This window comes from Dryobates pubescens, chromosome 5 (assembly GCF_014839835.1).
Source record: "Dryobates pubescens isolate bDryPub1 chromosome 5, bDryPub1.pri, whole genome shotgun sequence".
Lineage (NCBI taxonomy): Eukaryota > Metazoa > Chordata > Aves > Piciformes > Picidae > Dryobates > Dryobates pubescens.
Window position 1 is genome coordinate 29,203,117 of NC_071616.1, and position 23,367 is coordinate 29,226,483.

The 23,367-nt window shown below is 41.8% G+C and overlaps 1 protein-coding gene across 2 annotated transcripts in view; it reads left to right on the forward strand.

Annotated features, from left to right (window-relative positions):
• The window catches only part of ITPK1 (inositol-tetrakisphosphate 1-kinase), a 129,804-nt gene extending 113,836 nt beyond the window's left edge, over positions 1-15,968 (forward strand). For both annotated transcript variants that reach the window (XM_054161897.1, XM_054161898.1), the window contains exons 6-11: positions 1,000-1,098; positions 2,792-2,832; positions 7,093-7,258; positions 9,352-9,419; positions 10,864-11,026; positions 15,548-15,968. In XM_054161897.1, coding sequence (XP_054017872.1) covers positions 1,000-1,098; positions 2,792-2,832; positions 7,093-7,258; positions 9,352-9,419; positions 10,864-11,026; positions 15,548-15,870 — 860 coding nt within the window. In that variant the 3' untranslated portion in view covers positions 15,871-15,968. The remainder of the gene's footprint in view (positions 1-999; positions 1,099-2,791; positions 2,833-7,092; positions 7,259-9,351; positions 9,420-10,863; positions 11,027-15,547) is intronic.
• The last annotated feature ends 7,399 nt before the right edge of the window (positions 15,969-23,367 follow it).

Genomic DNA, 23,367 nt, shown 5'->3' on the forward strand with positions numbered 1-23,367 from the left:
ATAGTTCCTCTTACTTGGATGATGTTCGTGCTTTGACTTTGTTAGTGTGCTCCCAGCTTCTAACTTGAAGTCTCTGGGCCCACTGACTTGTCCCAGAGCTGTGACTGAGGCCAAGATTCTCTTTGCAGTTAAATTTGCAACTCAGCCCTTTTGAGCAGTGGAAATTAATGCTCCAGTACTTTGAGTCCTACTTTCTGCATTTCTAGGCAATCAAAATTTCCCTATAGTGAACAGGATGTGAATCCTAAAGCAGTTCAACCTGAGTCACTAAAAGGGCTGGATTTTTGACTCCAGCCTTCCTGGAATTCCATGTGAACAAGCATAGTATTATTAGCAGAAACACTCTAGAGCAAACCTGCTCTGCTAAATTTTACCATGCTTCTCATGTTTTTTTCTCTTTAATCAAAGTCTGCTGAGCAGTCTAGATAAAGTGCCTCAGTGTCTCAGTAGTGCTCTGACTGGCTTTGCCAGACCAAGTGAGGACTGCTTTCATGGCAGAGAGGTCTCGATGGACAGTGGGATGTATTACAAGGCTGGCACCAAGGCTGGAGTAAATCCACATCGCAATCTGCCACCTGAGTGCCCCTACAGTAATAACAGCTTAATGAGACTGCCTACTCCAGCCACACAAGCTTTTTGTAAAATGCTTCAGAGAATTACACTCAAAGACATAATAAGAGCTGAGATCTCAATTCCTTTTCTTTCCACTAAGTCTTGTGCAGCTACATATTCCTAACTATGTGATTGGTTTTGCTGCAACTGAAAATGTGGGCTTTGTATTTCCATTTAGATTCTCTGAAAACTGGACCTCTCATCTTCTGAAATGTTTCCAGAAACCCAAATTCAGATTGGCTCATAATCTTTCCAGTGCTTAAATATCAACTGTTAAAAGAAAGCTGACTATCAAGAAGCAGTCCATATGGAGACAGCTAGTAATGATGTAACCAAGAAGCTAAACCCCTCATCTCCATTTGAGTCTTCTTTTTCTTTGTCTTGCAGATGAAAGGATCTGTTCACCACCCTTTATGGAGCTGACAAGTGCCTGTGGAGAAGATACCTTGCAGCTTATAGAGAAGAATGGACTGGCATTCCCATTCAGTATGTACATGGGTATTTCCTTGATGCTTCTAGTAGATTCTAAATATTGCACATGCACCCCTGCAAGACATAGCCAGCACTGTAGGAGTGTGGCTTATATTGTATCAAGGATGTTAAAAACTTTCTGAAGCAAATGCTGTGAAGCAGTCTGTTAGGAATGTGAAACAAACCTCATCCTACCAGATTTTACTTTGCCTTTTGTTGATGTTTCCTGTTTTAAACACCTCGCTACAGTAAACATGCATTCCTGGGAAATGCTATCAGTTCTAACAAAGTTAGCCTCTTGCCCTGACCTTGTGCAAGAACTTTCTCCTGCCAGGTGCATTCATTATTTTTCTTGAGAAAATCACTGCCTCGCTGGCTGCCTCCTTTTTTCACCCACCCCTCCCTTTCTGTGGTCTGGGCTACAAATATAATCTTAGAGGTTTAGAAGAAAGAGTATAAAAATGATCATGTTTAGCAGGCTGCAAGGGCCCACAGCCTCAAACAGCTGCTATGAACTCTCTGTAGCAAGTTTCATTGTGAAGCAGTAATATAAAGCCTACTGAATGGCTTAGGCCTCACTTCCTCACCCATGCAGGCTGGCTAGTACTCAGAAGTCAGCAGGATAGCCTGTATGTTCAGAAAGCCTGAAGCAACCCTTCTAAATGATGATGAAATTAAAAAAGAACACAGAAAATATTGCATGGTACTTTGGGAGTCCTGCTTCTGTCACCTTTCTCTCTCAGTTTTTCCTTCTTAAGAACGTTCCTGCTCTCCAGAGCATGTGTCCTATCCTACTTCCCAGAATTTCAAGTCACCAGCTTGTTTTGGACTCTAGTACAGGTCATTTGCTTCTCATAGCTGCCTGTCATCTTGCTTTGCAATTCCATCCTTCTAATAACCCCCAAAGAAGTATCATCTTGTCCATCCCCTCACTACTTGCAAGTTCTGTTCTTCTCTGCTAAACATATAAATCGTATCCACTCTAGTCATTGTGTGGGTGTCAGGGTCTTCAGCTCTCCTCTGGTTTCAGAATAGCAGGACTATGTTGTTTCTTTCCTCTTACTGGTTTTAGGATGGAGGCAAAAACAAGGATATACAGAGCAGATAAGGAATATGAAGGAGAAAGAAGAACTGCTGGGATGTTTCTACATCTCTTGCACCCCTCTATGGTTGCCTGAAAAACAAAAATGTTGTATTTAATGTTGTATCTTAATTTGGTGTAGCTGGTTTGGATTCCTGCTCTTTCCCAAACACAGTGACGTAAGAAAGGAAGTTGGATTCCACTGTTCTAGTGCCCTTGCTGTCAGGACAGGGGTGTTTTGTGGTACCTGTATAGTAGCTCCGTCCTCAGGCAAAATAGTGTACTTGGGAAGACGCCCTCTGAGTAGGCAGGATGGCGCAGGATGGCAATACCAGTACTGCTGCTAGCTTCTTAGGTGATGCTTTGCATTTCTGTCCAGTCCTATGAATGACTTTCATTCAAACCTTACAGTTACAGGGAGGAGTTGAGAGAGTAGGGCTTGGAGAGAGACAAGCTTGGCAGTGCTTGAAGACACTGTTCAAACAGAAACTGTCACTGGTATCTGGTACAGTCACTGCCTTGGTCTGGTGAACTTCAGTGCTTGTACATGTGGATGGGGAAGGATTTATAAAGAGTTTGTGTGTCCTGTTTCAGTGGTGCATTGTTTTTTCTTTTTTATTTACCCAGTTTGTAAAACAAGAGTGGCCCATGGAACCAACTCTCACGAGGTGAGTTAAAACACTTGTGCAGTGTTACCCCCCTGCTTCCAGTCCCTCTGTGGTGGTTTGAATGGTCCGCTCTGATCCTATAGTAAGCAGAGTGAGGGTGATGCCCAAATAACATCCCTTCCCCTGCCTCTCCCTTCTGTTTAATTGCATCATTTTTTCAGGTTTCTCTGAAATCAAGTTAAATATGACTCTAACCTCTGGACATAAAAGTTGTTTCTAGCTTCTATCCTCTAGTTTATTCTAGCAATTTGTAGTCTACCGCAAACTGTGTCTACAAGGATTCTCCTTTGGCAGTTTGTCACATTAAGTGGTATTTCCACCTTGCCATATTTCAAACATGTATGTAGTACATGTGCTGCAGATAAACTGCCTGGTTCCTCTCCTTGAGGGGAAGGAAGTAGGAAATAGAGATAATTTCCAGGCATATTCAGTTGTAATAACACACTTGGAGCTGTGAGGAGAAGTCATCAGGTAGAACTCTCTGCCTTCCCTCCTTCCCGTAAGGCAATTGCAGTAAAAATGGTTGTGTATTCCTGGAAGGAGTGCTCTCCCTATGTGCTTAGTCTTCCTCTAAATTTAGATGAGCTGAGTCCTGTTTTAATTCTTTTCCATTTGTGCTTCCTGCCTTCCTGCTTACCGCAGCTCAGTTTTGAGAATCCAGCACTCACCGCTGGCTCTCCTGATGTCTAGCTTCCTTTGTTAACAACAGTGATCATCAGTCCAGGTTTCCCAGCTGCCTGTGAAATGTGCAATATGTTGCTGCAGTGTTTCTGAGAGCTGAAGGCCCCGAAAGTAATATCTAAATCTAGACAAACATAACATCTGCAGACAAAATCTTGAGTGACCAACACTTCCTTTCAAAATACAGCAAGATTATTTTCATTGTTTTTATGCAGGCCTGAGTGTGGATCACTTTACATGCTGACAGACAGTTCTGTTAGTTTGCTGCTCATTTTTGTTATCATTCCCAAGAACACCTGAGAACTGGATTGTTAATGAATTTAAGGCTCCAGCTTCCTGGCTGGTTTTTGTTCAAGAGTTCTTCTGGAACTGCGACCTGAAACGCAATGCCTGTCCCAGTCAGGCTTGAGCTTAGTTTCCCTGGTGAATCTTTCTTTGCTTTTTGTTCATACAGTGCAAATATGCTGCAGCCTCTTGCCAGAATTCCATTTGCTGAGCAAAAATTGGAAAAATACAACTGTAGGCTATACTTTATCACAGGAACTTATGACTAGGAGGACCCTTGGAAAAAAAGCTTGAAGTCTTGTGTGTTACTTTGCAAAGTAATAGCAGTCACTTTTGGAGTTGCTGAGTTCTGAGGAGTGATACAAATTTGTATTTTTTTATCCGACAAGCTGTCTTGTAATTGCTATTTTATGGTGAATAATGGCAAGGGAAACATAAAATAAATACTCTGCTAATAGTACAGTCCATCTAAAAGATGGAGCATAGGTCTAGAAGCAAGAAATTCCTGCCTATTAGTGACTCCATTTTTGGCTTTTGATAAATAATTTTATTTTCTGTAGCGGTATTCCTACTGCAGAGGTGACACTGGACCTAAAATACAGCCTGACCAGAAAGATGTTTTTCTTTGAGATGCCTAAAAGTTGTCCTTCCTTGTCTGAGCCACCTGCTCAGAACATAACTGACCTTTTGTAAAGCTGCCATGAGGCATCCCTGAGACTCCTAACCTGAAGAAATGTGTTCAAAATTACTTTTTCTAAGTGTTGAGCAGACAGGAATGAAAAGGCAGAGAGTCTTTCTGCATTTTGAGACTGAATTCCTTAAGGATACGGTCAGTAAAGAATTTTGGTGCCAAATGTTTTCGTTTGCCTTCCGAAGAGTTCTTCATTTATTCTTGGGAATGCTATTTGGAAATCATGATATAAACTATTGTTCCCATGTTACTGCCAGACACAGCAGGTCTGTGCTAGATGACAAAGAGCAAGTGCACCCTGCAAGCAAATTCTTGGAGATGTATTCATGCATGCCAAAAACCATGAGGCATGGCAGTAAACCAGCATAACGCAGCACCATGGGAGTTACATGGGTTGTGTGCTAGTCCGTGGGGCTGTTGGCACAGAGCTTTGCGGAAGGGAGATTTCACTTGGTTTCCAGTAGCATAGGTCAGCCCTGTGCTGAGAAGATAAACGCTCCATTTCCACGATTCTAGGATAATAAGTACCTGCTCATCTTATATTAATTAACTACTATTTGAAGAGAACACTATAGGAACAGCACAGTTCTTGCCAGTGTGATGTTGTAGACATTATAATGCCAGTAGTCTGCGCAGGAGGAGGAAGAAAGCAGTGCTTCTTGCCACCAGTGGGAGACAAATGAGGTGTGATGTTGTTGCTGTGAATCAACTTGATGGATGATTCTGCTAGTTGAAGTAGGGTTCTTGCACAGGTTGTTACCTCACAAATTCGCCCTATGCTGACATACAGATAGCATCTGGCATAATAGAGACAGAGTAAGGATATCAGCTGCAAATAGGTATTGAATGCACACATTGACATGACCTCAGAAAATGTTGATCTACTGAGTCATTGTGCATGTGTGCAGACAATTATGTGATGTAATGTGATCTACCAGACAAGGAAGACTAAGGACAAATGTGTGCTCAGACTTTTTACTATGAATATTTAATCACTACATCATTTACCATGGCTGTGTTTCTGAACCACAAAATAGATTATATTTATGATTTTTATTACTGGAACACTTTCAGTCTGAAAGTACAGCACACATCAGATGAGCAGCTGATCATGTATTAACAGGAGAGGGAGCACAAAGTGGTAAAGTTTCTTTGAAACATCCTTGCAGTGAAACTGACTTGTCAAAGACACAGTTTATCTCAGAAAGCATAAAAACTGACAGGAAGCACATGGGAAAAGCGAGCGGGCGATGTAACTCATCTACACCATACTGAGGCAACTTTTTTTCTGTGGGACCCAGAGGAAATTCTATTAGCCACTCTGGACTGTCTTGCATCCTGAGTAAAACAGTAGAGTCAGGCAGGCTAATGATAAAATATTAACAGGCATCAGAAAAAACTTATGTTTCAGAACTGAGGAACTTTTCTGGCATCCTGCACTGACTAGGGCAGGTGGTAGGCTCAAGACATGGAATGTTAGCCGCTGTCATCAAGGCTCTTCAGAGAAGGAAAGTGCTTTAACCAAACCATTCCTCCCACTGGGAGGGAGGCTTGTCCAGAGGAAAGCAAGATAAAACATTTGTCAGGTTCTCTGGCCTTGAACAGTCCTTATTCATATTCTGGCTACCAACATGCCCTGCTGCCACTGTGCATAACAAGGCCCAGAATCACTGGAGTAATGAAGAGAGGTCAGTATTAGGATAAGTAGTGTAGCTTTTTCAGGGCTTTGAGGATGGAGGGCAAACCTAAGTTTATCCTCACTGCTGTTTAGGGGCACACTGTCTGTGCCAGAATGGTGTTTGCTGCTGCTTCTGCGTAGGAGGCATAGAGCCATACTCTAATGACAAACCTGCCAAATGAGGCACCACAGTTACAACAATTATATATGCATGCAAGCATGGTAATGGAGGGATCAATGGAAGGAACAATGTAACATGTGCTGAAGGTAGGCTGGCTCATCAAAGTATTTCTGTGCACATACTAGCATAGCTTCTGTGCTGTTTGGGGCTGCTCTTGTTCATCATTCAGGCATTAGTCCCTTCAAGAGGACTAATTTGAAGCAACAGGGTAAAATAAAGCTAAGCAAATCATTAGGTCAACATTGTCTAGCAGTAAAAACTAGTAGAAAAATAATCTGATGATGTAGGTGAAACCCTGGTGCTTAGGCCATTGCAACTGGACTGAACCAAACTAAGGGAAATAGAGCTGTGGGTAAGAACTCTTACATTTAGTACACAGACATTGTTCTCATGATGTACACTTGCAGTTAATACAGACTTTGTCATGTGTGCTGGTCAAATATTTTAATCTTTTGTTGTACTTGCAGTTTCAGTAGCTTCTCAACTAAAAGCAGCAAATGAAATTGCAAAGAACTGAGAAAAAAAAGTTGGTTGAAAATGAAAGGTGCACTGCCAGTAGTGTTTGGAGAGTTGCATGTCAGTGAAATGAAGCATAATAAAACAGGGTTAGCTGATGAGAAAGGATGCACACATCATCAGTACATATCCATTAGTAGCTATATCCTCCTCACTGCTAGTCAGGTGGTGGGTACATATTAAATTGTTGAAAGACTTGGTCACAACTCTGTGTGTGTGTGTTTCCAGATGGCGATCATCTTCAACCAGGAGGGCCTGAAAGCTGTTCGCCCCCCTTGTGTCATTCAGAGCTTCATCAATCACAATGCCGTGCTGTATAAAGTCTTTGTGGTTGGAGAATCTTACACAGTTGTGAAAAGGCCATCTTTGAAGAACTTCTCTGCGGGAATTTCAGGTGCGCTGTGCCAAGTTAAAAGAAGCTGTCAGCTCTCAGAGCATTGGCAGCAAAAGCTGAAAAGAAAAACAATCTTTGAACTGGCTGCTGAAGTGAAGGCAGCTGGTTCTTGCATACTGTGTTTCCTCTTCTGTATAATTTCAATAGGAAGAGCGATAATGCATCTGCTCTGCAATAGATAGGAATGACATTCATATAGTAAATATTTATGCAATGGTAACCTGAGTCTTACCTGTTAGAAACAGTGTTTTATGTCATGTGGAAAGGGGGAGAGGGGGAGGCGTTCTCTCATTTCACAGTAAGTTCATATGTCATTTGTTCCGGAGTTTGTTTATAAGTGCTCTGGAGAGAATTTCCTGGATTCCAGAGTTTTAGAAGTTCCTCTCTCTATTTTTACCTTGATTATGTACGTGTGTTCAAGTTCAAGATCACTTGTGCTCTCCCCTAAACAAGCCTCTCTGTTTGCATGAGGCCCAATATTGTAAACCTTGGTGGGAAGCGTCCTATGGTTTGTAGATACCAGCTGTGCTGGGGGAAAGGAGGAATGATTTGTCAGTGAGAACAGTAGTCCTCTTATGTGTCACTAGAAAGCAGCACCTGAAGGGGTTTCATTAAAGATTACTTTAATTTCCTTTATGGAAATAAAGCTCCTTTCCATAGAACTGCATCCTGTGGCCCCCCTCAGAACCAAAGGGAATTAGCAGTGCATGGATGGGAGCATGATCTGTCTGCAACTGGACAAATACAGGAGGCGGGGGTGGGTCAAGAGAAAGTATCAAACTACAGCAGGTGAATAAACAAGTGACAGTTTTTTGTCACCCTTTTTATGGTTTGTGTTGATGTTAGCATGTCCCTGTATGCTCACTATTGCATTCTGCACACAAATGTGTATGTTGTTAGTATACCTATAGTAGGATCATATAGTAAAAGTCCTTGCCTGCAGGTATCTCTGCCTGTATTTACATTTAGGTCTGCTCTATGTCCTGCTCAAATTAAGTAGGCCACAATCTGTGTTTGTATAAACTGTTAGGACAGTTGGTCTACACTTTTGCTGAAAGTGCCTTAGCTAGTGTCTCATCTGTTATTGTAAGATTTGAAAGTTGTCTGGAAGCTCTCATAAAAATAACTCTTGTGGGCAGATGAAGATAAAAAGAAGATAAAAATTGGGCTTTCTTAATCTCATCAGGAGAGTTTAAGGGGGCCATGCTGCAGACATCTGATGATTAAACAGATCTGGTGGCTGCGAGGCACTCCAGGAACTGACGGAAAATACAAGGCCATTCTAGGTGGCAGAAAACAGCAAGAAAACAGCTTGCTTTTCACAGCCCCCCCATCTTTATAGTATGTGGCCCCATGGCTGCTCTTAAATGTCCAGCCAGAGACACCAGCATAGCAGAAATACTCTTGCTGGTGCCATCTGCGTGCTGAGACTTTGGTCCAGGTGTTTCCGTGTGGGTTGTTTGTACAAGGCCATCAGTCTGCTGTGGTGAGAATCCCAAGGGGAAAATTGCTGTGGTGTATTTCTCCCCACCAGTAAAACCTCCACCACAGAAGGAGTGGGGCAGGAAGTGCTAGTACAATTCTCTTCTTGGTTTCCACTACGGAAGTTAGTGGCTTCTGTCACCTGAGCGTGTCTCCTGCATTTCCACAAGGTGAGCAGGTTCTGACCATGAAAATTCCTGCATCACAGTGCTCTCTCCAGATTCACAGGGATCTCAGTGAGCCTACCATTCACTGTAACTGTCACTTTGAGTACAGCAAACCAGCAGAAACTAATTTAATTATCTTACTGGGCTTAATTTGCTCTGGTGAAGGAAAGGAAACTGGTTTCTGTTAACCCTGTGCCATTCTATTTATCTGTAGGCTGAGGTCCAAAAACCACAGGTGACCTAGCTGTGGATCCCTGCCTGTGCAGGCAGCTAAGTGCCAGCTGACAGGAGGGAAGACCTTGGGAGTGGGGTGGGTGGCTGAGGACTACTGGCAGGGATCAGCACTAGATTCCTGGGGCTATAGTGCCCCCTACTGTTTTTACACTAATATTTTGGAAATTGACATCTGGTATAAAGTTATTTACAACCTGCTTTTAATTCCAGACAGAGAATCAATATTTTTCAACAGCCACAATGTTTCAAAACCAGAATCCTCATCCGTCTTAACAGCAGTAAGTACAGTTGGTCTTTTTCCCTCTAGTGTGGCTGGAAAACTTACCTAGTCCTTTCTTATCGAAGTGTTAGTAGCTAGTGACTCTCCTTCACAAGTTGTCTGCTTCTGTGTTGCAGGCTGAGGTCTGTTTGGTACAGCGAAACAGCATGACTGTGTCCCCCTCTGGTTTTCCTTACCAAGCTCCGGTGAGGAAGCACCGATGCAGCAGGGTTGTGTTGCTTGCCAGGCCTAAACTCCCCAGAGCTAATCTAGGCAAAGGGAAGAAGGAGGTTCCAAGTGCAAATACCTGGCCTTTTCCTGTCCAGAGAACTTAATAAGCATAAATCATCCTTGTAGGACTCAGTTCTGTGAGGAAAGACACACAGTTTAAATTCCAGCAGAGAAACTGCCTTGGGCAGTGCCACAAAAGTCCAGTAGCTGACTGCAGTGCCTGAGCTGTGACCATGGGGCATTTTTGTGTGTCTTCCAAGGCCAGCAGTGTCAGCATGCTGCAGTTTCATGCTTGCGTTGCAAGTCCTTTTAATAAGCTATGCACGGATAAATCCTACCAAGTTCTTGGACACTTGACTGCTGAGAAAGTCACTTTACAGGACTGAGTCTTTTCAATCTCTGAGTCTCCAGATTCTTTTCCATTTCACAAGCTCTCTTGGGGAGTAGTTTTGTAGTCATTAATGATTGAATTTCAAGTTGTGTGCAACACTGATAGACGTGCTAAATATTAAGACTGTAATTGTGCTAGTGACAGAGAGAGTATATGCTCCTGTGGTTTACCTGCCATCTCTCTCATACACATACATATTCCAGACATGCTTCTGCTGCAAAACATGTTGTTTAAAAAGTGCAGAAATTTGTCTTCCAGTCATGAATAATCTGAATTACTGATTGTAACAAATGTTTACATAATAACTTATATGTGAAAACCCACACAAAGGATCCCTTCTGAATTAGCCTCTGCCTTGAAGAGGCTACTACCCTGAGTAGTATTGTATGTCTCAGAGTGAACTATCAGTGGGAGCCAGACTTGTCAGCCCTTTACCAAAGGCTTTAATCCACATTGAAATAAGACAATGATATCTAGAAGATTTGCAGCACAGAGTGAAACACACCAGCTGTATTTTCTTTTTTAAGTTGTAGATCTAGTACTGAAAATCATGGGTCTGATTCTCCATCCATTCCTACACTGCTCTGTCTCTCAAGAAGCTGCCCCATTATGAACAGGAAGAGCTGGGCACTTAGAGCAGGTGAACTGCCAGTATAGGAAGGATACGGAATTACGAAAGCCATTTCTTTTTGCTGCCTTTCTCTGTTTCATGCCACCAGTTCTCTGCAATTAGATTTGATGGATATGCACCTGGAAACCTCTGAAAATCAATCTGCCCACTGAAAAAAACCCACACCACCTGTTTCAGCATTCCTTACCTATGTGTCTTTCTCTACTGTAGCTGGATAAAATCGAAGGAGTATTTGAGCGGCCAAATGACGACGTCATCCGGGAAATCTCTAAGGCTCTGCGGCAAGCTCTGGGAGTTTCCCTTTTTGGCATCGATATCATCATTAACAATCAGACCGGGCAGCATGCCGTCATTGATATAAATGCATTCCCAGGTGAGAAAGGCCTTTCCACTCATGCTTTGGGGAAACTCTGCAGTGTGTGCTTACAATGAAGTTTTACTGATGGTGTCATCATTGCTCCTCAGAAGGAGCACAGGAGAGCAGCAGCCAAATTGTTCCGAGATTGGATACTATTCAATCTGGGAAGGGCAGAACCCTAATCTAGATTTGGAATGTGCTACTGAAATATTAGCTCTTAGGAGACACAGTCAAGATACTAGCAGCCAGCTATAACGTGGCTGTTCCTGCAAAGTGATGCCCAGGAGTTGAAGTGTGGCATTGTGTGCTGGGACCTGGCCTTTCTGTGCCTGTCCCTCATTCTGAAGATGAAAAGAAGAAGAATAGATTCCATTTTAGGAGAGCCTGTTAAGATTTCTGTTATTCCAGACTCTCTGCCATTAAAAGTGTTGAGGGGGTGGAAGCAGCAAACTGTTCCCTTCCTGTGCAGATTGATTCTCCATGAAAAGATATTTGTGCACAAAAGGAACAGAAGAATCTGAAGATGATGATAAAATTGCAGGTGCACAGAAGTTACTGTAAAGAGTTAAATATCCTTGCAGGTTCTCCTAAGTGCATCGTGGAGTGCAGGTTCTCCTAAGTGCATCTTGGATTAAAACAATAGAGTGTGTGAAAACAGGTAGATTTGTTCTCTACTTTTTTAAGCACAAAATATGTCTCCAAACCAATTAAACCAGTGCCTTGACCACAGGAACTGTTAAAGGAGTTGTAAGTGTGTATAGGGAGGAGCCAATAATGGTTTGTCACTTGTGCTAAATTCTGTAGCCTAACGAGCACAGGTCTACATTGTATCTCACATGTAATTTTCTAGGTAGTCAACATATGGGTAGTGAAGGTAACTACTGGCTTTATCACCATGGGATGAGTTGAAGACTGATTGGATAAAGTCTAGGGGATAGCAGCAAGGACTAGATGTAAGAAAGAGAGAAGGCTGGGTGTAGACAAACTGCCTTCATATCTGTAAAAGGCAGCAAAACTGAGAGAGATGAGCTGCTCTTGAGGGCTACTGAGATCAAAGATGCAGTTGGGTACAAGACAACAGAAGAAAAGTTATGTCTCGGCACAGAATATTCTGTTGCCCAAAAGCATTTTTAGCCCAGGCAGATGCATTTTTTGCCTCAAGGGGCCAGTATGATTAAATGCTTAGAGCTTCAAGGGCTGGCTTCATTGATGGAGAGCAAGAAGTTCATGACTCAGTGCAGTCTCAGGAAGGGCCTTTCTCTTTCTCCTCTTCCTCAAGTGAAACTATTCTGAAAGTATTGCAGTAAAGCCTTGCTGGAGCCAAGTTAGACACTTGAAGGGCCTGCTACATTATCTCTGCATCACTGCTTTGGGGAAGGGAGAGGAAGAGGTGCCCTTTAAAGAGCATTCATAACCTCTTTCGTGAAGCTCAAGTTACTGCTTGTGGTCAGGCCCAAACAAAGCCTTATCCAACTGCTTGGTTTCCTTGTGTGCTGCCTTTTGTGTTTGAAGCTCATTTGAACCTGCTGCTCCATGGATGTTATCTTGAGACTAGTTTAATGTCAGAATTGAGAGCAGATTTACCTGTAGGAGGATGTTGTGTGTTATCAGCTCCATTAGCATCTTCTAAAAGATTTTAAAGATAAATGTCTAAAAGGTCTGTTTGGTCTCCTGGTCTACGGGAAAGCACTGAGACTTTATTTAGCAGAGGTTACCAGCTGAGATAGTTAACTGTGGCTGCAGTCATGAGGTTTTATGTTGCCTGACCACAAAGAAAAGGCTCCACGTAGCTTGCTGTCCTGTGGCTGTGGCTGAGCTCACCCAGTCTGAGCAGCAGTTTATGTGTGAACATCCTGCAGCCTATCACCAGTATAGGTGAACTGCTGGCTCTGTGTGCGTATATGTGGTAGCTGGAGGCATCCGATCTGAACATGCACTTTGTGCACAGCCACAAATGCAAGATGTGGGCTGTCTGTTTAACTCTTCCCAGAGGAAGATGCAGAGAAGCAGTGTGCCAGATCAGGAAGAATCTCCTAAAAATCAGGCAGGTAGCATCTCTAATGGTAGCTTAAAAATGCTCAGATGCATTTCTTAACTCCTTAAAGCTCAGGGGTGCAGGTACTTGTTTTCAGATGTGTTGGCGGGTGGACATCCTTCCTATCCATGTGCAGCCAGAGGACTGGAGACAGCTTTCAATGGAGCAAAATTCAGACCTTCATTTCCAAAATGGTTTCAGTGGGCAGTGCTGGAGCATAATTCATGCAACTTGTCCTTTGACGCATGCAAAAAATTATATCCTCCCACTGATTCCTTGTGTGACATGAACCTCAAATTCATTGCCAGTAATTTCTGAAGGTGTAACTTAATCTCCCTCTTGATTTTGTTATCACACCACTGCAAGAACCCACAATTGCCTCTTTTGAGAGGCCTGCAGCAGCTAGTAAATAAGAGGAAGGCAATATCCACTGAGTTTGCAGCCTTCCCTAGGCTTCTGAGTTTCAAGAGTTGAGACACCCTGTCTGTCTTTCTCCCTTCTGTGCATTTCTTTTTTACAAGTGTGTGAAGTTTCTTCTGAGTGACCGAGCAGAATCCAGCTAGTGTGCAGAGGCCTTGCTCAGAGGAGACCTGCATGATCCGTACAGCTTCCTTATACTGTAACATTTGATAATTTTGGAGCTGAATAACTGGCCATCTTATTCCCATTAAATATTTAAAATAACTTCTTTGTGAGTTTGCCAGGTGCCCTCAAACAAGGCTGGTTTGTTTTCAGAGAGCAGACACAAAACACTCTAGGTTACTATGGATCTCCTTTCTGAATATTAAAGCTGTTACTATGGAGAAGGCTTATTCCCAGGGTGTTTGAAGCACTCTGAGTAGATTTGAAGGCTAATCCCTTGGCTTTTACATAAGCAAGGAAGCATAACAACCACCTCTGTTAAAGAGGTGCAGATCTTGTTCTGGCTCCCATGACCAGCTGTAAGAATCCTAGTTGCCCCTGCTGATCACTGGATTATCGTGTGGGGCGCTAGAAAACTTGGAAATTTTGTGTGGTGAACCTGTTCAAAGCCTTTTGAGAAGGAAAACAGATGTTGTCTCACATTGCTGGTGTTTTGTATGAGCTATGAAGTATCTAGGAGAATTGTGACCAAGTACAATAAAATTCAAAGCTATATAGCAGTCTAAATAAGAGTTACTTGGTTAATGTATGGGTTATAAAAGCACCATAAAATCACCACATGCATCTGAAGGTGACTGTCCTCCTACTTTGTATTTTTCAAGCAGTTGAGTTTTTATTGCCTAAGAAAGTTGGTCTTTACAGGAGAATGGAGATTAAAATTGAAATATTTATGGATCTGAGGGACCCTTCTGCCGTGCAGTCACATCACTTCAAGTGTTTTAAAGTGTGCATTTACTTTGTGGCCTCTGGTTCTGCTCATGTGCTGTGTGAATGTATGCCATTCACGTGGGACTTGTAACCTTGTTATTATTGCTTCCGTCTCTCAACACTAGATCACCTTTTACAGATATTTTAGAACAATCAGGCTGCCTCATTAAATGCAGTGAATGTTATATGGCACTTCTAAATACTAAATCAATTTGATAACAATTTTAGGTGGTGCAGTAGCAGTTAAGATCCATTTCGGGGTATTGTACTGGTACACTGCATGTCTGGTTCAATTCTGAGATGAGTGCTATGATAAAACTGTGCCTGTGCCAGCGTGTTTAAAATAAAGCCAGAAACTCTGTACGCCTACTGCCATCCTTTGTGTCACCAAAAACATCACATCTCTTGGTATCTCTGCAACTATTTTAACCAGGAGACTTGGTGTTAAACTTAGCCTTCTAAATGTTCTGGAATCACTGAACAGAACATGCAGAAAGATGTTTTCAGTACTGCAATAAAAGATGGAGGATTCTACCAAAGCCTGTACCAGTGATAGATGGTTACTGTCCCCTGAGTGTTTTTTCAGACATGGCTCATAGTGGGGAACAGGTTTTAAGTGCCAAGTTAGTTTAGATTAGACAAGCGTCACATTGCGTCTTACACTGTGGGAAGCTGCCATTTCCCATAGTGTATAAAAACAGTCCCACTCTTGTCTCAGGTTTCTCTAACTGAGGGCATTGCTGAGCAAATTCTAGGGAACTCTTCATTAGAGCCATTCTCTGTAGTAAACCTGGAGACAGGATGGAATAGACCAATGTTGGAACACAGAGTCTGTAACTTAGGAAAAAAACCTGAACTTTGCAACAAAGTATAAAATACAGGCAAAATTTTGTATACACATAAATACTTGGCAGGAAAAAGATCTGAAAAGTGATTGTTCTCATCAAACCAAAGTATGTTTGTAGCAAGGGTCTTTGTTGCTTTTTATGCTAATGTCCTCTTGCAATTACTTAAGAAGATTTTTCGTTATCACTTGGAAGGCAAGGACAGCCCAAGAAATAATCAAGTAGAAGAAGCCTTTCAAAGCACTTATGAAAATTACTTAAGTTCCCTTTTTTTTTTTCCCCTCTCTTTGTTTTTCTTCTCTTCAGGTTACGAGGGTGTTTCCGAATTTTTCACAGATCTCCTGAACCACATAGCTGCTGTCCTACAGGGCCAGGCACCTGAGGTGACCCAGCTAAACCGTAGCAAGCTCCTGGCAGAGCAGACCAGCGGGATCATGGACGAGCGGATACACTGCACGAGCACAGGCTGTCTCAGCGTCATGGGAAAAGACTCCTCCTGGATTGTGGAAAGCGAGACCAACAGCTCTGTAAAACTGCAACACCAGAGACTAGGATGCAACTCAGCAGTGTCCCCCAGCTTCCAGCAGCACTGCGTCACTACATTGGCAACAAAAGCTTCTTCTCAATAACTTGCCAATGCCGTGGACTGAGAAAAGCCACAGAGGTAGAAATTGTGGTCCCAGAACAAGATCAGGCTGTAACAACACAATTGCAAAAAAAAAAAAAAAAAAAGGAAAAATTAACAAACATTACAAAACACAACACAAAAAAGCAACATAAAAAAAACCTTACCAGTTGATTTAATCTGATTTGCTGATGAAATGGACTGAAAGGAGGAGAGCACAAAAGTGGTTCAGATCCATTTCATCAGATTCCAGTTGCAAATCTGTAGTGAGTTTACACACACGTGGGTTTTAACACTAGTCCTTTCATTGTGGGAGGGTTGCTCTTTCATTTCCATTGTTCTTTGTAATCACTGGTGACCAGCATCTTAAAATCGGACCTCATGATATCAAGAAGATAATAACGATGAAATGCAGTGTCTGAATGTAACAGTGCTAGAGATTTCTGCCTAAAATATTCCCTATCCCATTTTTCCAGGTAGGCCATTGCAAAAGAAAGCTAAGCCAGCTTCAGTATCACAAAACCAAATCTCTTACAACATTGACCGGATAAGATGTTGACAGGTAGCCTGCTGTGAAGCTGCAGCACTTCAAGCAGAACAGAGACAGACTGGTTGTTCAGGATGCAGAACAGAGGTGACCACCCTGGTTCCAACTTTCCAGTTCTTTACCTAGGCCTTACTGCTTCAGTCAAAAGCAGCTTCTAACCACGCCTGCCATCAGTGACACGTATCAGGGTGCTGATAGTTAGGTTATTTAGTAGATAAAATGTCATCCTTTCAGTCATCTGCTAGTGGTAAAATCCTAGAAGAGCTAATGGAAGCAGCTCACAGCATAGCAGCAAATTTAATTTTTTGTCCATTGCACTTGTGAGGACTCTGGGACAGTTCTGTGAGAAGGCTGGCCATCCGAGCCACAGATTTGCCTTGGAGAGTGCAACTGCTCCGTGCTGCTGTGGTGTTTTTCCCTCTTGCAAAGTAGGTAAGATGAGTTGTGTACCTTTGTATGTGGTAGAAGTACATGACAACTCTAGCTTAGAGACCAAATTACTTTGTGGCAAGCTGCCAGATGAGGCATGCAGTAATTTACAATAGTACTTCGTATGATTTGTAAACTATAGCAAAGCCAATTTGTATCTCTTGAGATACGCAGTAAACCTACACTGTTCACCTTCTGTTGCCTCCTCTAGCAAGGCAGCATCTTCTGCTGCTGACAATTCCTGCAACTTTTGCCAATTCTGAACACTAAGCAGAAATAACCAAGTCTGTCAGTGCTGAGAATGGAGACACTATTTTGGTAGACAGAGTGGCCTTCTCTTTCCCATATAATCCCTAAAATATGTTTAAGAGGGATGGTTTTAAGAAGATTTCCTTAGTTAAATTTCTAGTTACTGATAGGGAAATTTCTGACTTTCTATAGCAGGTAGTCGTAAAGCATCCATCACTGCAGCTTTTAGTACCAGTTTCTTTAGTATCATGTGTTAGATACCTACTCAAAAGGAAAGGATCTAGAGCTTAAAGCCCAGGCAGACCATGAAGAGAGGATTAAACTCTGTAAAAGATGTCACCCTACCTGATTGTACCACTCCTGGAGGGGAAAAAGTTTTGAAGAGTGTTATGTAGCAGTTCTTTTGTGTAAACAGTGGGGTTTTCCTTAAGGGAGATTTGGGTTGTTCCCAACATGCCATTCTTGGGAATTTCCTGTAGCTAGGATTGAATTTTTGAGGATGATTTACACAGGAGAAGATAATTCCACCTCTAAAGGGGTTACTAACTTTAAGATATTTTTGTAGAGACTGAAAGGAGCTTCTGAGTGTGGTATCTGTCAAGTTCCAGGGTGCACATAAGTGCAGCCAACTTCCTTGACTACTGCAGATCAGTTCTGAGCTGGGCAGGCTTCAAAGCCCTTGTATGCTTTCAGGCTGCTGGATCCCACATTGTCGGCAGCTCGCAGGTCTTGGGTGGTTGTGGTGTGAGTGAGTTGGATGAACATAGGTAAGGGTTCATGGAAGTATTCATGATAGACCAAATCTTTCATAAAATTGTGACTGAAATAAATTCGACATCTACAGTTTGAGGTTTGCTTTTGTTTGTTTAAAATAAAAAGTGTTTTTATGTTACGTGTGTAACAAAAGATACCCTCAGGAAGGAACCTGCCAGTGCATATTTTTGTATGGTACTTTCTTGTAACCAGCTGGTGGCGTGTTTGTAGACTTGCCTTTTGCTTCCTTTCCTGCAATGGCTTGGGATTTTCTTTGGTTTTGAGGGAGTGTTGTTTTTTTTTTCATTTGTTTCGGGGGTGTGTGTGTGTTGGTTTGGGTTTGTTTGGGTGGTGGTGGTTGTTTTATTTTTAGTGGGTGGTGGGAAAGAAGCAATGATGTTAAAACTGGGTTAGTAACTCAAGACCTTTCAAACTATGTTTACATGAATCTGAGTGTTGGATCCAATGGAAATGTCTGTATGCTGTTTCCTAGTTAGAACATCAAATGAGAGTTTTATTTTCCTGGCTGCCTTCTGAATTTTGGTTGGCCTATTTTGCACTGCTTTATTTCTCCAAAATAAACTACTGAAATATAATTGTGCATTTTAAACTTGTTTACAAATGATTGTTAGAAGTTTATTTTGTAATTCTCTGAAGGCTTGCAGAAATACTATATTTAAATATTATTCCAGATCTTGGCAGTAACTAGAAGACAAATTCAGGTCATTGGTGTGATCAGTGACTTTCTTCCCGTAGCCTGTAATTTATTTTTTTATTTATCAAATATAGTGGTATCACTTTAATTTAGCAGGTGCAGAAATGCAGGCACCTGTTGTGATGTGGCATTACAGTAGAGTTTTCACATAAATTACCATGCAATTGCTGTACTACTATATTTCCTTGCAGAAATTACTGTTACGGCTCATATACTAGAATGTTGCTAATCACAGGGGCAAATTGGGAGACCAACTTTCATAAGCCAAACCTGTAAATTACCAATCATTCAGGCATAGAATTACATTATTACAAAACATTTGAGCATGCATATGTTATTAAACCTGTGCTAAAGTGCTTTTCTCAATTGCTGCCTCATTTGGTAAGTTCAGGATAGTTTTGGTTTAAGATAAGCTTCACAGTAAGTCAGTTAATACTCTGTAATCTTGTCATCTTTTGTGAAAGTAGAAGAGTCTTGTAGTATTAGACCATACCTGAATGCCCTTGCTCTTAAAATTGCAGACAATCTGAGGAAGATTTTCCATAATGCCTGTTTGAATTCTGCCGTTGTGGGTTAGAAAAGGCCTGCTGTGTTTTTAGAGGCTTCGTTGATGGGAGCAATTATATTGAAATTACATGGGCACCAGTTAGCTCCTTAGGCATGTATTTCTGTTCTGCTTCACTGCTAGAAATCCACAAGAACACCATTAGCCTGACTGAAAATTTTCCAGGGTTTGTGTCAGTGCGATGGAGGAGATGGGACTCTAGCTACCACTATAATTGTGTAGCTGGCTTCAGCAAGTGAAAAGTTTTCTCTGTTGAAAAGGTCTTGGACGGTATTATTATGGCCTTCAACGTAAAGCCATCCCCATCCTCCTTCCCTGCTAGCGGACTTTGCCGTGTTATGCTTGGGTTTGTAATGACTGTACTAGAACATCCTGATTGCTCTGTGAAAACCAGCTGCAGAAACGCAGCCTCACTGGGAGCATCAGTGCTAACATGGGGTTTGTGTAACACAGAACTACCACTGGGCCTGTGCTGCTTTGCCTTTGCTAACCACGTGACTGACTATTCAACCTTTGTGCTGTAGGAGCTGATTGAGCAGGCTGCTTGCTAGATAGGATGCACTGTTTTTATTAATGCTATTCAGATGTTGGAATGATAAATCTGTTTAAAGATCTCCATCCTCAATGTGGGAGGAAAGTTTGTGCAGAGGAGGTCTGCAACAGGTTGCTCAGGTGGAAAACCACTGGTTTAATTTGTTCTCATTGTAGATGAGTATACATTAAGAACCCAACTCTGAGGTTTCTTGAGGTAATGAAGATTGTTCAAGATAAAGATGTAAATTCTCCAGATAAACTGCAGGTAGTGTCCAGGCAGGGAACAACTAGGTGGGATAGTTGGTAGACAGCAGAGGCAGGATACAGTCCAAAGGCAACAGAATAAATCAGGCCAGAGCTGTTTGAATTGGTTGGCATAAAAACAGTGAAAGAAAGGAAAAATGCTTATATTGTTTCCATCCAATAAAAAAAAATATCCAGGCTTATCAATTCTGTGACTGGCACTAGTTTCCCAAAGTCTTTGTGTGGCAGCAGTGATGAGTGAGTCAGGCCTTTTTGCAGTCTTGCAGCCTTGCCTTCCACAGCTGTGCAGAAAACCTTGGATTTGGATTATTTTTAGTGAATAGAGTCTATGTTGAGTTTGTAGCAGTCTCCCCATGTGCACACTTGCAGGAGTTCACTTGCATTACTCCATTAATTTTCTTTTCCTCTCTCCATTTTATTAGAGGTGTATTGATTTCTGTATTCAGTATACAATTATGGTGTTGCAGCCGTGTGTTTTGTAATTAGGAGTATGTGAAAATGCTTTGTCTAGATTAAGGTATTTCCTTTAATATAATCTCCTCTTGCTTTCGTAGATAAATGGACACACCATTGCAGATCGCATTGCTGATTTTATTTGTAATATTGCTTTAATATCCATTTCAGAGGAATGTAACCTCCAGAAAAGTACTTTCCACATCTTTACTACCTTTCCTTTCCCTGTTCACTCTGCGGATCCAGGCCATCAACATTTGAGCTATCGACCAACTGGGTTTCAGATCCCTCGTGGATTCTGACATGTTTACATGGCCACAAAAATTATTCAAGGTGGTTTGAGGGGATCCAGGTATAAATGGAAACGTTAGAATGATTCCTCAGCAACACAAGCACAGTAGCCTCTGTAGCAAATAAAGGGAATTGTTCTCACTGTGCGCATACAGGTGGCTGTTTGGGTCTGGTCCACCTCTGCTGCTGTGTCAGTTTTCCTGTGGAAATGAAAAATCTACTGTATCTGTGATGCAGAGGAGTGGACAAGGAGAGGTAGGGCTTGGATTAAAATTCTGGCTGGTGGGTATTGTGCACACCAGTGGTCCAGAGTTTCACTCTACAGTTTTTAGTGGCAGTCTGAGGGGATGTTTTTTCTCTCCACCTTCCTTAGGCCAAATCCACTGGGGCTGACACTAGCAGATGTCTGAGGACCACATGAGCTCATTAGCAGGTGTCCTTGCCCAGCATGCCATGAACTTGCAGAGGGCTCCTAATGCCTTGGGAATTTTCTGTTGATGGCCTGGAAATCTCTTTAAACTCCAGAAACAGCTGAAACAGCAAATGGAGCTCATGAAAATCAAGTCTTCCTATTCCATCCTTTTTAAGGAAACCCACATTTTAGTTCCTCTTTTGTTCTTTACACTCTATAGTTTTTAGATATAAATTATTTTAACATTGGTTTTGTGTGAAAAGTCATATATACATATATAAAGTTATTAAAAGGTTGAGTATGTGTTGCATATAAAATAGTGACTTCTTTGTTTCAAATGTTAGCAGCCCCTAAAAATGAATTGTCTATCCTCTTGTAAAGTCAGTGCTGTAAAAAACCAAAAAAATTAAACACACATATATTAGATGTATCTTTTATTATTTATTTCTGATTTCAGTATTTGATAAAGCTTGTGTATGCCCTTGTGAGAATTACATACTGAAATGCAGTTATTTGTAAAATGGAGTAACAACAATTCCTTGGGATCCCAACAGTTTTTGAGAAAACTGGACCTCCAGGTGTGAAGAGAGTTTTATATTCTCCTTCACTCTCCAGCATTGCTCCCTGTCTAAGCATGGCTGAATGTTGGGGACCATTTTGTGTGTGCTAGGTTTTGCAAGTTCATCGATATCTGTGCTCAAATCCATCTGTACAGTGTTAACAAGTGTGTCATGGGATTCACTTCAGCTTGGTTTGCTATGATTTCTGAAACATAATTCCCATTTTTGTACTTAAATTTGTATAGACTTAGGCAAGCCCTTGAAAGATCACAACTTACTCTAAAAAAATACTTCCTATTTGGCTTATCAGTCTTCAACTACATGACTGATTGATTAGATCTGGCAATGAAGATGGTGCTTTCATCTAACAGCATTGATTTCTACAGTAATATATTCTTTCTCTTTTCACTTGCCAAGCACTTGTTTTGGACAATATTTTGATTTAAACAGTAAAGCAATATGCAGTAGGTATTGTGGCATTATCTCTGTAATTGTTTTGAAGACAGAATTGTCCCTTTCCAACACATAATGAAAATAAATGCTTTATAACAAGTCCTACTTTGCTTTCTCTTTATGAGCACATGGGGCAGTGAGGTGAGCAGCCCTCTGGCTGGGGGAAGCCATTTTCATGAGAATTTGGGTTTCACATCCTTCTCCAGTGCAGGTGTTACTTTGGTTACTTTGGACCCCCTCCTACCAGCAAGGCTTGATTTGATTGTTCTTGTAGCACTAATGGGAAGTTGGTTATTTTTATCTGACTATATAAGGATAGCAAACATCACTGGGATTGAGGCTACTGCTGTGCTGAACTATTTAATCCTAGCATATGCTGCTGGGCTGATTCTTCTACCAGCATCCTGGACAGGGCATTCTCAATTTCTCCAAACCTAGCAGAATTTTTAATCAGGATCCTGTTTTGGATAGTGCAGGATAGATGGTTATCTCATCCATCAGCATTACATTTTGCTAAGCAACAAGCTTGCTCAGCAAGGGTGCTCATGTAAACACTGTCTAGGGAACAGCACTTAGTAGCAGCCCCAAGGCCAAGGTGAGTTAAGAGGTGCCATAAATCAGGTATCAGCCAGTTGGATGGCTAGCATTTATTAGCTGGTGGGGCATCCTCCCAAGGCCAGTACTCAGGCCTTGAATTCATTCTTTGCCTTTGAAGAAAGTCACTGTGTCCAAACTATTTTAAGAGTACTTGAATATCCAACCAAGACAGTGCTCCATCAATAACATTTTTCCTCTTGCTGATTTTGGAGCAGTAATAGACAAGTTCTGTCTGCTGCCACCATCCTTGGTGGAAGAACTCCTTTGGAGGTGGACCTGTTTCTGTGGTGGGTTGTTTGGGTTTGGTGGTGTTCTTTTGATGTGTGTTTTTTTTCCTTTTGCTGTTTTGTTTTGGCAGGGGTGGGGTGGGTGGCTGAGGGTTTCTGTGAATTTGTTGTGACCTGAGTTTGCAGAGGATTGTATGAGTGATGCTACTGGCAGAGACTCTGCCACACACAAAAAAAGGGGAGACTAAATACAATATTTGCATTACAATTTAAATAAACATCAGTATCTAAACTGATTTTTACAGCTGGATTAACTCCCTAATAACTGCTTCTGTCTGTGCAGTAGCTTTGGTTTCACTTCTGTTCTTTAGTGTGTTTTCCTGAGGTTGAGTGCAACCTCCTCAGGCTGGGGTTTGGATACTTGCACCTCACTCTGGGACTCGCACTCTCAC